We start from the raw sequence: 12910 nt of genomic DNA on the forward strand, positions 1-12910 counted from the left end.
TCCAACCCACGGCCGCCGTCGCTTGCCGCGCGACACGGTCCTCTGGGACATTCGTTGTCCGACATTACTCCCGGATGGGTTTTCAGGATTCGTCACACGCGCACACACTCCACTCACTGGTGCCACCGCAGTGTCAAGTAAGAGGGAGGCGGGCAAAGGCGGGGCGAAAGGCACGCCAAGGAGTCCGCGGTAACGAGTCCAGAGCACGAGATAGTTTTGTTTTTTCTTTCGGTGACAGCCCGGCATGTACCACGGGAGCATTCGGCCGCCTTCTTGCGTGTGCTGTGTAGTGAAAGGAACTCACGTAACGGCTGCCAAAAGGATGTGATGCGAGTAGAAGGGCGAGGGAGGGGAGAGGGAGACGCGGTACTGGCGGCGGATCTGGAAGCGAAACAGCGTTGGTGGCTCAGGCGCAGGACAGGTTGTAGAGCACCGCTTACGCGTTCGTGCAGGACTGCACACAGCCCTCCAAGACAGGCTCATCTTCATGCAAGTAACGGACACCTGGGATGCGCCGTCACAGAAAACGCCACACGAAGGCGGGCCCTCGCCCGTCTGTTATGGTGTTCACGTTTTTTGTCTCTGGGTATGTTTTTATTTTTTCCTCTCTCTTTTTTTTGCAAGCTGCTCGCCGCCCAACCACCTCGTCGGCAACTATGCGTGCGACTCGTACACATGGAACATTGCATTGTATCACAAAGGACAAGAAGAAATAACGGAACAAGACGGAAACAAAACAATTAGAGATGAGCGAACACTACACGCGTGTCATGAATGCAGAGGAAGACGGAAAGAAAACAATTAGAGATGAGCGAACACTACACGCGTGTCATGAATGCGGAGGAAGACGGAAACAAAACAAAAGTCAACAAAGAAACAACAATCGGGAGCGTAGGTGCGAAGAGGGTGAATGAAACAAAGAAACATATCTGTAACGCACGGCGAAGGCTCGGCGGGGCGGTCGCTGTGTTCATGAGAAAGCAATCATCAGAATTCAAACCAGAGACAGCAGATGTGAGAGAGAGAGATAGGGGCGGCACATTGTCTATGGCTTGCATCTGTACAGAAGAATTGGGATAGAAGAAGCCGCGCTCTCTCCACGCTACCGACTCTTTGTGAAGTCCATTGCTCCCAACGCGCCTCTTGTCCTCACCTAGTCGAGCTGAACACAGTTGTTTAGAGGGCCTCCTAAAGGTAGAGGTTAGAACACGTCTGATGTACGACGTAAAGGAAGAGAGAGCAACACAGAGAGAGCTAGCTTCACTGCATCAGGAAAGAGAAGGAAAAGAAAACACGGCGACAGGAAAAGCAATGACTTGGAGCAATGCACAGCACATCTCATCATGAGGCGCACGCCTCAGAACGGCAAAAACACCAGTGAAAGCCGACCATCAGTGCCCTAGCGCCAAGCAAAAGAAAAGACGAACGAAGGTGTAGCTGTTACAGCAGCGCAATGATAAGGAAGGTACTTGAACTCTGGAAAGCAAAACCACCAGAACGGTGGTGAGTTTAGAGCCGAATCGCTGGCGTCACATTTCCGTACCCTTCCAATCGCCGTGTCGCTTGAACACAACCTCGACGTCACAAGAGACAACGCAGAAAGAGCACAAACGGGGCTGGAGGGCTGGCACAATGGAGGCCAATCTACCTCTTATCAGACTCCAAGACACACGCGATATCGTTCCTTCGGCGGAGCTTGTACCGAACATCGTATACCGCGACTTCGTCCTCCTCGGCTACAGTGTACGCAGTGCGTGGGTCTCCGCGTACCCAGTCGAGATCGAATGACGCTCCGAGCCCCACGAGTGTGCTCGGCACCTGAGACGCCACCCACTCGTGCATTCGCTGCGTTGCATTCTCCTCAATCGTGTTCACGTCGATGCCCTGCGCAATCAACCGCTTGGCCTCCTCGGCCACCTTGAACTCATTTTTGTGGAAGTAGTGGACATAGTATGGAATCGCTGACATGCCAAAGTGCGCCATCACCGAGATCCACGTCAGCTTGACAGGCTTTGGCCGCAGAATCTGGTGCGCCCGGAACCGCCGGTCAGCCATGTAGCACACGCGCTTCTTGGGGCAGAACCTCTCCACGGCGTCGTGGTGATCTCTTATCTGCTTCCCGATATGCTTATCCTCGTGCTGCATGTTCAAGCTAAGATATTCCTTTTCCAGCCTGTAATCGTAGGGATTTGTCAGCAGCTTCATCAGAAGAGCATTGAAGTCATCAAACGGGTTCAGTGCAGCCTGGATGAGGCGACGGTCCAGAATGTAGCCCACGCCGTTGCCATACGCGAGTTTACTTCTATAGAGCCACCACACTCGATACAGGCATTCCTCCGCGTCGTTGATGGCCAGTGTCGGTGGGATAACCCCTCTGTGTGGAATCGTCACCGTCAAGTTGCGCGGCTTCTGCCACCCACCGCGCACATGCCGCAGGTCGCTCAAGTACTGTGGCACCTTCAGGTACATGTCGTCGTCGCCCTTCATGATGTACGGCACGTCCGGGAAGGCAGTGTACGCGTAGTTCAGCCACAACACGGTCTTTTGAGACATGCCTACTTCCGTCGGTATACCCCACGATATACCCATGCCCATTTTCTTTTTCGTGGTCGGCTTGCGGTCCGTCAAAAAGTCCAGCCATAGCGAGTTGCGATGGTGCAGCGCCTCCTGCCACAGTGCCGCGGACGCGTGGCACACGTACTGCGCCGCTGCTGTGAAGGCAGGTGTCACGGGCAGCGACAACTGGGCTGAAAGAGCCGTGAGGGACGAGGTCCCGGCCACAAGACTTGCCGCAGTCACCACGGTGGTCCTTACACCAGCGCAGGGTGATCTCCACACCGCGTCATCGCTTCGTGGGATGTCGCGCCACCCATCACGCAGCACCACGCGACACTGCAGGTAGGGGGGTGCATTGTTGACGTCTCCACCCTCCACAGCCAGGTGCTGCTCAGTTGCTGCGGCGTACTCGCTCACTGTCGGGGCCACCTGCGCCGTGTCCCCGAGGTACTGCGCTGTGTAGTCAGAATCTCGGTGTGCAGCAGCGAACACGTAGAGCTGCAGCAGCGCGCCAGTAAAGTTGTTCTCGGTGCGTGCAACCTCTCGGTACGTCAGCCACGTCGCCCGCTGTGCGTCCCGCAGAGGGTAGCGCATCGGTTGGTCCGTTGAAGGTATGCCCAACACGATCAAGTGTCTCGGTCGCTCACCTGTGCTGCGCGACTGCGATGTGTGAACGAAGCGGCGCTGCTGCGCGTACGACCAGGTCACCCATTGCCACCGCGGCAGTTCCGCTGCAACGTCCACGTCGTCCGTCACGCTCGCCATCGCAAACAGCATCGGCCCCATGAGGCCCAGCGGTGCAGATGTCGTCGCGAACACGGAAAGCCCTTTTTGCTTATGATGTCCCGTCTTGTTAGTCGATCTCCCCGCATCCGCAGCGACCGCAGAAGCGTATGTGACATTGTCGAAGCACATCGTGCAGTCCTCGTCGATCACACGTAACGTCCATGACGGCAGCTGATCCCGGTCGAGTCTCGCCAGAGAGCCAGCGCCAGAGGCCGCAAGACCACGCTGTGTGGTCGTCAACCGCTCAACAGCACTCTCGTGCTGCACCAGGACAGAGAACGGCGATGAAGACTCATATTCACGGTTCGCTTCATTGAGCAACTCTATCGATGATTTCTGTTGTAAGCCTACATTGGTCGTGAATTGGCTGATGACCCAGTGAACCATGACGATGAGAGCAAGTAAGACGGCTAGCGCAGCCAGACGACGCTGTCGAGTGCATAAACGCAGACATTGTGCCGCGGATCGTCGAGGATGACCGCAGGAGTTGAACAGGGGGGTCTGTGCTACGGCATTCAAGCAGTCATCGCTTCTCGGCAGTGTGCCGGTGCTCCTCTTACCACCGCTCGACGCTCGAGTCGAGTGCACCTCCGGCTTGCCGCGTGAGCGCGAGTGACAGCCCTCTCCGCTCTCCGCAGCGCTGCTCTGCCCGCAGTGCCTCTGAGAGGGGGGAAGCAGCTGAAGAGGGTCGAGGCGGTGCGTGTCCCTGGGAGCCCACTCCGCTGGCACATTGTTCTCCTCTCGCATGATGGTGTACTTCCCGCGCAGTGCGGGGGTGGCGGAAGGAGTGCCTAAGGTGTGCAAGTGGCCGGCAAAGTGGCACAAGCACACTCTTGGCTGCGTACAGCGAAACAGCAGGACCACCGACAGAGACGCAGGTGGATCGAGGGCGGCCCAAGAGGATCGCACGGCAACACAAGACAGCGGTGAAGAAGAGCTGTGAGCGTATCCGTGCGACTGCAAAGGGCGCGCGAGTCAGCGGACGTGTGTCGCCCTCCACTTGCATGTGCCTGTGTGTCGGTGTGGGTGGGTGGGTGTATGGAGAGATGGAGAGATGGGTGGAGTGAGTTGTGGGAAGGTGGGCGCCGTGAGATGGTCGAAGGACTCGCGAGTCGGACGAGTCGAAGCGGCAGTGGAAGATGTCACTGCGTCGAGCAACACCGGTGCGGCGCTGTGGGAATGGGGAGGCTGTTTGCCTCTTTGGCGGTGCAGACTGTTGCTGGACACAGCAGGTCTCTGGGTTTCTCTTTCCCGAGACGAAAGCGGGCAAGTCTTTCCTTTGCAAGGATGCACGCGGCAGCTACCCCGCTGCACCCTTCGCTGGCATCCGTCGCGGATCGATGGCAAGCCCCCAGCGCCTAACAGAAAAGCGGGAGGGCCTGCACGTACTCCAGTGGGAGACGCGCCAGCAGTGTCGGTGCCCCCTCCCCCTCTACGCGAGAAGAAGCAGAGGAGTAGACACACGCGCAGGAGAGGAAAGCAAAAGTGGCAGAGGTGCAAGGGAAGAGGGCGGCGCGCGTTGGACGGGTGCACTGTCGTCGGGGAGGGAAATCGAGCCTGTACCCGGATGGTCTACCGCTTGATAGACAGAGCACGTGGCGTACGGCGGGCAGGCCGTGCAGAAAACGCGAAAGAGAACAGCGCCGCGCCACGACGCGCTGTACACCACAGCGAAGCACAAAACAGCCAGCAGCGTCGACCAGCAGAAAAAGAACCGCAAAGGCCAAACCAACAATGCCATCGAGAAATAGGCTGCTGAACCTCCCCACCGGCGGGCACAGGGACCGGGAAAGGAAAAGGGAGCAGCGCCTGGCGAGCTGGATTTCGTCCGCGTCACAATCCGCCACTTACGCGCGCGCACGCGGGTGAGGGTGCAACAGAAGGACGTCTACCTTGAGAAGTCGGGAGGAGGAGACCGCCATAGGTGTATGAGACCGAAGAAGCGAGAAAAGGCGGTCGCAGGTGTGCCTTTCTCTGAGCTCGTACTTTTTCTCCCGTGACTCGCGCCGTTAGGTGTGCGGCTGCGCTCTCTTGCCCGCTGGCTCGAGTGTCAGTGAAAAGCACCCATCGCCGCCCGGCATCTGCCTCACGAAGCTGAGCAGTGGATGCACGACCCCGCGCGTCCTCTGCATTGGGGTGCTTCCGTCTGTGAGGTCGTGCGTGTTATGTGTGTAAACAGAGAACAGGAGGAGACGAAGAGAAGCGCAAGGAGTGAAAGGGAGCGCATGGCGCTGCGGCGTAGGGAATGAGCGAGCAAGCGGCGGAGGAGCAGCAACGTCGAAGAGACGACCCGTCATCCCGCGTGGTGACCTCTGGTGCCGGCAGGCGTTGAGGGAGACAGGGAGGGAGCGGGGTTGCACTCAGCCTCCATAGACACGGACGCCGAGAGCGTGCCTCGCATACGGCAGCGCACGGCCTCTCTTCGGGTATGCAGTGGAGTCGGTGTGCTGTCTTCTTTCGGTACTGCCTTCCGCAAACAGCGATGAGTAGGGAAGGATGTCAGCACGAGACGAAAGAAAAGCCATAGTGGGGGGAGGAGAAGTCGAAAACCAAGAACACCACCGAAACGACGGCATGAACAAAGAAGGTGTATCTATGAGTGTGCAGCGGCTCTGCGAGCATTTACGCGTAGCCGTACAGGATGTGGCCTTGCTTGCGCAGCGCGGTCACAACATCGCACGCCGTCACGGTCTTCTTGCGCGCGTACTCGGTGTAGGCCGTGCTGCAGCGCACAATGTCCTCCACGTAGGCCTTCAGCACGCGGCGCACCTCTTCGTACACCTCGCTCGAGATGCGCTTCACGCCGCCGCGAGTGATGCCGCGGATGTTGTCGGCAGCACCTTCTTCTGGCGCCTCTGGTTGCCCTTGGCCATTGTGAAGGTATGGAGGGAGGAAGCAGATAGGTTTCGATCTCTGAGAATAAAAGTGCTGCTGTTCATGCTATCAGGTTTCGAGAAGGGCGGGAATGTGGATGAAAGCAGCGTGGAATTTTCGCAGGGAAACTTAGCTATTGCCGAAAATGATAATTCAGTATTCACAGAGCAAGTGTTACAGCTATGCCTTGCACCTCATATGCTGCTTGGAGAAGAAAGCAGTTTAGAAAAGTCTGTTGGCGAAGCTCAGGGAAAGGGGCGGAGAAAAACAGTCCCTTTTTTCGCTGAAAGCTGAGGAAAGACGGTACTTTTCGGCGGCGGTAAGGATCACAATGCCCCAAGCGGTAATTGTCTTCTCAAGAATTCAATGCGAAAGCAAGCTTATGAGTGGTGGCCAACACCTGCCAGCACTGCACCTGTTTCTCTGCCTTCACGCACTCGTCAAGTATCGAACGAGGTCGAATGACAGTGACTGGAGGGAAGGCTAGCGAGGGGAATCGCTGGCATTCCGTGACCCGTTCATGGACTCTGCCCCCCCCACCCCACCCCACCCCCTGTTTTGTATTTCGTGTCGACGCTGTTGTTTCTCACCGCAAAAGGTTTCTACAGGGGCTTTTCAGCGGCATTGAGGAATACTGCTGAAGTGCAGCTGCATGGTTATAGAAAGCTAAGAAAAGTGAAGGTTGCCTCTGTAACTCTGCGAGCATTTGCAAAAAGTGCATGGATGTGCGAATGAAGGATTTTCCTTTCCGATGTAGCTCTTTTGAAGAAAAGCAGCTGCAAAGCCACAAGACAGTGGTCCGAGCTGAGAAATCAACATGATGGTCCCCTCTGCATCCACAAATGATCTTCTTCTTCGATGCGCCTTTCTGCATTCATCGCACCCGCCTGGTGTTCATCACTGAATTGATGGGGAAAGGAAATCACTACTTGTCGTGCTTACTTGAAACAACACTCTTTACTGGATTTTTGCTACTAGCCTCCTCATGAAAAGGGATCTTTGTGTACACGTACCTAGAACTCGTAACGGTGGTGCGTTTAAACACTCCGAGGATGTCGAGCTCCATGCTAACGACTTCGAATGGGACGAAAAGGTAGCGGAGCTAACCATCACGGAGCGAAAGCATGTTGATGAGTATATGAGTAGGTGTATGGCAGAATTAAGTCGTGCCGGATTGTCCAGGTCGCTGGAAGAGGTCCCTGAGAAGCCATGGGAGATGCATTTCGCTGCATCAAAGCATCACTTTCCTCTAAAGAACTACATCATACATGCGTTTCCGCTGCTGCGCACCGTTGTGGGCAGACGAGGTTCGCCTGCGTGGATTTTAGAGTGTGGTTGCGGTACTGGGAGCACCCTGCTTCCAATTATGCGTGAATGTACAAGCCCAGATGTCCACTTTGTAGGCTTCGATATCTCACCATCTGCACTCTCGCACTTCAGGAGCCATGAGATCGCACAGAGCTATCTGCAGCGAAATCAGCTTACACTGCTACCCTTGGCGATTGGCAGCTCTACCTGTGCTACGATCGCGGACCCCACGGCACCGGTGGCGAAGCGGCAACGGATTGACAAAAATGCTACCCTTGTAGTGGATGCCCTCACTGCAGCGGACAAATCTCTTCAGCACCAGAAGTTTGATGCAATCCTGCTAGTTTTTGTCCTCTCCGCGCTACCGACGGTGGAAAAAATGCTCTCGGCTATCAAACAGCTGAAGGGAGTTTTGAAGCAAGATGGAATACTGCTTTTCAGGGATTATGCGCTTCCTGACCACAACTTTTTCCGCTTCTTGTCCAAAATGAACAACAAGGTTGGAGGCGTTGCTTTTGCAAAAGGTGACTGCACAACTCAGGTGTTCTTCCACAAAGAGTTTGCAACCAAACTTTTTTCGTCTGCTGGCCTAGTCGAGGTGGACGATGCTCCGTCAAAGCTGACGTATCACTGCAATCGCATTGTGAACCGAAAAAATGGGAAAAAGATGGATAAGATTTTCATTAACGGAACGTTTAAGCTGGCACCGAGCAGCTGAACCGTGCAATGCTGGTGGAAGCGGTATGGAAGCCGCAGTAAAAAGACAATGAAGAAGCATCTGACCAAAGCGTAGACTTTCGCGAATTTGCGGTCACAGTCTCGTGGGCTTTCGCAACTCTTTCTTCTGGGTTTAACCTCATTGAAAAAAAGAGGGATTGGGGCGCGCTGTCCTTTCTGGGAAGGCATGTTTTGGATAGACGTAGCAGATGTTTGCGTGCCGTACGTGCTCCACATTTTTTCGAGCACTAGTGTCGCCTTCGTGTTGCTCGTAGCAGCAATGCAATTATTTTTCAAGTAGCGATGGTAACACTTCCATCCTTAGTGCGAGGATGTGTGCGTTGATCTATTAACATGCCTCCAATGCTTTTCTTTTGTTCCTACTACTGTCGGTGCACGAATGGGCTTTCTGCCGTGAACTCTCGCTATTGTGTTGCGCGACGTTGTGGTTGAGCTGTTTCCCTAACAAATTTGCTGTCGGAGTGGAAGAGGGGACGAGAACAGTCGAAATAAATCATATAGACGAGGACGAAAGCATCTCGGGATTCGATGCAGGCAAAAGACGAGCCGGGTACGTCTTCCGCGGAGGAGGGTAGCAAAGGAAACCGCTTTCAGCTGAAAAAATGGAACGCCGTCGCGCTATGGTCCTGGGATATTCAAGTGGACACCTGCGCTATCTGTAGAAATCACATCATGGATCTGTGCATCGAATGCCAGTCAAATCCGTCGTGCTCGCCGAAGGACTGTACGGTAGCGTGGGGTGCCTGCAATCACGCCTTTCATATGCACTGCATTTCCCGATGGCTAAAGACTCGAAACGTGTGTCCTTTAGACAATAAAGAGTGGGTTTACCTTCGATATGGCGCGTAATGGAGGCGCTGTGGGTAACATTCTGCAGATGACAAGTGCAGCGTGCCTTTTGCAGACGAAGTGATATTCAGAGTTTTGCTTGGATGTTTTAGGTTTTGTTTGTTTTGGTTTTTTTTGTTGTGTGTGTGTGTGTGTGTGTGTGTGTGTGTGTGTGTGTGTGTGTGTGTGTGTGTGTGTGTGTGTGTGTGTGTGTGTGTGTGTGTGTGTGTGTGTGTGTGTGTGTGTGTCGTTGTATTTCTTTAAAGCATTCTGCTTTGCTAAAAAAAATAGGCACCTCTGTTTTTTTTTGATGTTTGAGTCGTAGTGGTAGGGTGGAGGACTGATCGTATTGCACCACTCTAACATAGGAGTGTGCTATGGTCAGGATGCGCGTCTCTCTTCAGAGAAGTCACGCATTGTAGGTGTTCGTTAGAGCTGCACAGGCAAAATGAATAAATCGGTGTAAGGAATTACGCTATGGCCAAATCGTTTGTCTCTCTATATATACGCTCTTCTTTGTCCTCCGTCTATATACACCGTTTCGCCAGTGTTTCCAATTTTGAAGACACACAATGTCACTTCTTAGATGCACGGCACACCGCCTATGTGCTAGCACTGGCTCTTGCTTAATTGACCCTTTAGCATCGTCGTCGCGCGTGGCACCGCACAACTTGCAGCTTATCCACACCCTTGGAACACGACAATTTTCACTCTTTGGCGAGGGGATAAATCACTCGAAACTGCTTGTACAGTGCACGGTGGCTTCGGAACGCTCTCCTAAGTATGAGGGTGGCAAGAACGCTGCCCTGAGGGGCAAGAAAGCAAGTGCGCGCGGACCTGTCGAATTTGAATGTCAGCTGAGCAATATGTGCCGCAGCTTCCCACTCACCCTGTCTCTTTGTTGCAGCACGCGCGCCGGCCTTTTGCTTATCAATGGTGCAAGGTTTTTGCCGGCGGGTTCAACTGTGCTGGAGGGGCCGGAATGCACCCATGGCCAATTCGTCTACCACGGTCCGCACATGAACCAGTCGCATTTGGCAGAGCTTGTTGTTGGGCACAGGAGTCCTAATTCACCGCTAGATGATATCGCTCATATCGAGGCTGTCTTTTTCAGCGCGGTACGTTGCTTTGGCAGCACTTCGAGTACCTGGTTTGGTCATACTCCAGTCCACACTATAAAACCTGAGCTCGCGGATTGTATTGCCGAGCTGGTGCGTGGCTTTGGGGTTGATGATGCGCTCGCTGAATACGTGGAATGTAAGGCACATGCTGTAGAGAAACTGGAGCGGGACGCGTGGGCTCGTGTCTCGAATAGTGTTTTACCTAACTTAGAGAAACTCTAGGGGTCCTTTTCTCGAACTATTCGCCTGTGTGTGTCGATGCCGAGACTGCGTTTCGCAGCTTTTCCTGCAGCGCATGAAACGGAAAAGCGGAAATACTGGATAGTGTGACCGCAGTGCGCTAGAAATGTGCTTTGCGAGGGCGCTGATCACCGCCTCTTGTTCGTTTCTGCGTGACTGGTCTGTTTGGTACACGGTGCGCAGCAAAGCATCTCCTATATATTTCTCGTCGTGTTATGCGAGGATAGCAATGATGTCGTGGTGCTTTACACCAGTGTGTTTCACGTTACGTTTCCTAAACACCTTTCTGCTGTGTAACTAATCTGCATGAACGTTTCCAACAAGGAGCAAAAAGACAGTGGAGGTCAGCAAAACTACAAAAACACACCTATAGCAAGTCTGGCTTTGAAGCGCTACAGCAGCTTTGGACGTTAGCGTAACAATCCGTAGTGGATCACACCAATGAGGAAGTTTATGCTGGAGACGAAGGCCGCCCTGGGTGTCGCACCCAAGACTGTGGACTATGACTTCGAAGAAAAGGCTGGCAATTTGAAAACTATCAACCACACGCTTTCCGACTATAAGTCTGCCGTGGAAGAGACGAGGTCATCCTCTCAACACCTTTTGACAGCAATGGAGAGTATGTTGAAAGTACTGGAGACAATGACACGCGGAAATGACATTCCTGAGAACGTGAGGGGGGTTGTGGGGGACTTCGCCCAGATGGTACAGAAGGCGCGCTGCGAGTTCCTCGTGGACTTCAAGAAGATGCTCGACGACGACGACAGCGTAACTGAGATCAAGAGCCTAGCAGGCAAGTGCAAGAGTCTGGAGGCAAGGCGCAGCAAAGTGATGAACGAATACGACGCGTACCGCGAAGCTGTCACCAAGAAAGAAGCAGAGTACCGAAAGAAAGGTAAAGACTTGTGCGACTCGAAACTCTACGAGGAAGCTTCCAGGCGTGACAGCCTAAAGGCTGGCTTTCAGAAGATTGACAAGGAGTTCAAGGATACGTATGCTGAGCTGGAGAAGAAGAAGCTGCACAGCTACATGGCTGCCCTCTCCACTTACTTGGCGAGCACATCGCAGTTGATGGGGTCGATCCATAAGGAAATGGAATCGACCCGAAGAAAGGCAGACATGGTCAATATCTAGTGATCTTTCCCACGGAAACAAGAAAAATCAGCATCGGACCGTTGCCGTTCGCTATTATGATTCTCACCTTGAGTGCTTCATTATCCTCTTCGAAACGCGACGCACGTCGATGAGGGCACGTGATTCGTGGCTGGCTTTCAGCCTCATCTGACACGGTGTCTCGCTTATCTTCTTGCGCTTGTGTGCCTATGCGTCAGTCGTTGCTCTTACCAACTTTGTCTACGGCTCTATTAAAATGGCTCTCTGGTTGGTGCGGTTACAAGCAAACGGTGAGGTAGCTGCTTACGTTGTTTACGCTTGCGTAGAAAGAAAGTGCGGAGAGTCTATGTACCAGTAAAACCTGTCCTTTTTCTCGTTGATACATGAGAATGATCGGGATTCGGTTTTCTTTTGGTGATTTACTTCCCTGATGGCGGAAAGCACCTCAGCATGGTGTATCAGGGCCAAGTTCACCCCGTCGGTATGGAAGCCAGGGTGATGCACCGCTGCTTATGCCGGCGGTCAGGTCCTGGATGGCACTGCGTCAAAGCGAGCTGAGACAGTGAGCACGCCTGTACCATTCATGTGATGGGCAGAGTGTCCGCGTGACTCGAACGTGCCTCACCCGGCCCTCGCACTGCGTACTGGTATTGGGAGCCTGAGCCACCTCGAGGGGAATGCACCAACTGGGGGTGGGCATGGTGGGAGTGGCTGTGAGACAACCCGCAAGGAGGGGTGTGGGTGGGTAGGGTTTGAGGCGAGGACCGTGCTCACATGACTAAGTGAGTGCATTGCTGTAACGCATGTGTCTACGGCTGCTTCGCACCGCGCGATGGGACCTGTGACAGGCAGGGTAGAGTGGTGGCTCACCAATGTTCAATGGCAGAGAGCGGGTACACGTTGGCGATTAGAAACCTCGTGTTGGCCCTGCACTACCCTCTCTTTTCCCTTCCCCTGACGAAACCTGGATAGGACAGGCTATCGAGAGCCTGGTCACTATTTTTATTCTCTTTGTCGCACGCATCTGCCTGCGTGCTGGCGAATAGCAGTGAATCTACGCTCGAGCGAATCCAAAACCTATTCTGTGCCAAGCGCTAAAGAATCGCTGTGAATTGGTTTTCAAACAAGTATCGAACCCTTCGACGACTGTGGGCCATCGCAAATTCGAAGTGCCGGTTTTCTCGCGACGACTTTCGCGGGGGAGACCACCTTGCAGGTTCCCCCATCTGCTTCCGAAAGGAAGCGTATGTTTTGTGCTTGTGGCACGACACCGCGGGAAAAGGTCTCGCGACACTTAGATGGAACCGGTCATCGTTTCCTTTTGCGCCTCTGAGCGCAAAGTCGCT

General features: G+C 54.0%; 5 protein-coding genes and 1 pseudogene across 5 annotated transcripts, besides 1 other annotated feature; 4 read left to right on the forward strand and 2 right to left on the reverse strand.

Moving 5' to 3' along the window:
• Positions 1-1644: 1644 nt before the first annotated feature.
• Positions 1645-4089, reverse strand: SCG2 (phosphoglycan beta 1,3 galactosyltransferase 2; the record flags this gene model as incomplete). The annotated part of the gene is made up of 1 exon (XM_001682878.1): positions 1645-4089. One exon carries the CDS (start codon positions 4087-4089, stop codon positions 1645-1647), a length of 2445 nt encoding a protein of 814 aa, XP_001682930.1.
• A 1875-nt stretch (positions 4090-5964) lies between these two features.
• LMJF_21_0015 lies at positions 5965-6282 on the reverse strand (annotated as a pseudogene; the record flags this gene model as incomplete).
• Positions 5965-6282: a sequence feature.
• A 919-nt stretch (positions 6283-7201) lies between these two features.
• LMJF_21_0020 (conserved hypothetical protein) lies at positions 7202-8242 on the forward strand (the record flags this gene model as incomplete). Its single annotated transcript, XM_001682879.1, has 1 exon — positions 7202-8242. One exon carries the CDS (start codon positions 7202-7204, stop codon positions 8240-8242), a length of 1041 nt encoding a protein of 346 aa, XP_001682931.1.
• Positions 8243-8790: 548 nt separating this feature from the next.
• Positions 8791-9111, forward strand: LMJF_21_0023 (putative ring-box protein 1; the record flags this gene model as incomplete). Its single annotated transcript, XM_001682880.1, has 1 exon — positions 8791-9111. The coding sequence occupies one exon, from the start codon at positions 8791-8793 to the stop codon at positions 9109-9111; it is 321 nt and encodes a 106-aa protein (XP_001682932.1).
• A 551-nt stretch (positions 9112-9662) lies between these two features.
• LMJF_21_0027 (conserved hypothetical protein) lies at positions 9663-10433 on the forward strand (the record flags this gene model as incomplete). The annotated part of the gene is made up of 1 exon (XM_001682881.1): positions 9663-10433. One exon carries the CDS (start codon positions 9663-9665, stop codon positions 10431-10433), a length of 771 nt encoding a protein of 256 aa, XP_001682933.1.
• A 459-nt stretch (positions 10434-10892) lies between these two features.
• Positions 10893-11585, forward strand: LMJF_21_0030 (conserved hypothetical protein; the record flags this gene model as incomplete). Its single annotated transcript, XM_001682882.1, has 1 exon — positions 10893-11585. One exon carries the CDS (start codon positions 10893-10895, stop codon positions 11583-11585), a length of 693 nt encoding a protein of 230 aa, XP_001682934.1.
• Positions 11586-12910: the final 1325 nt, after the last annotated feature.

The sequence above is a fragment of the Leishmania major genome, chromosome 21 (assembly GCF_000002725.2).
Source record: "Leishmania major strain Friedlin complete genome, chromosome 21".
In the NCBI taxonomy this organism is placed as follows: domain Eukaryota; phylum Euglenozoa; class Kinetoplastea; order Trypanosomatida; family Trypanosomatidae; genus Leishmania; species Leishmania major.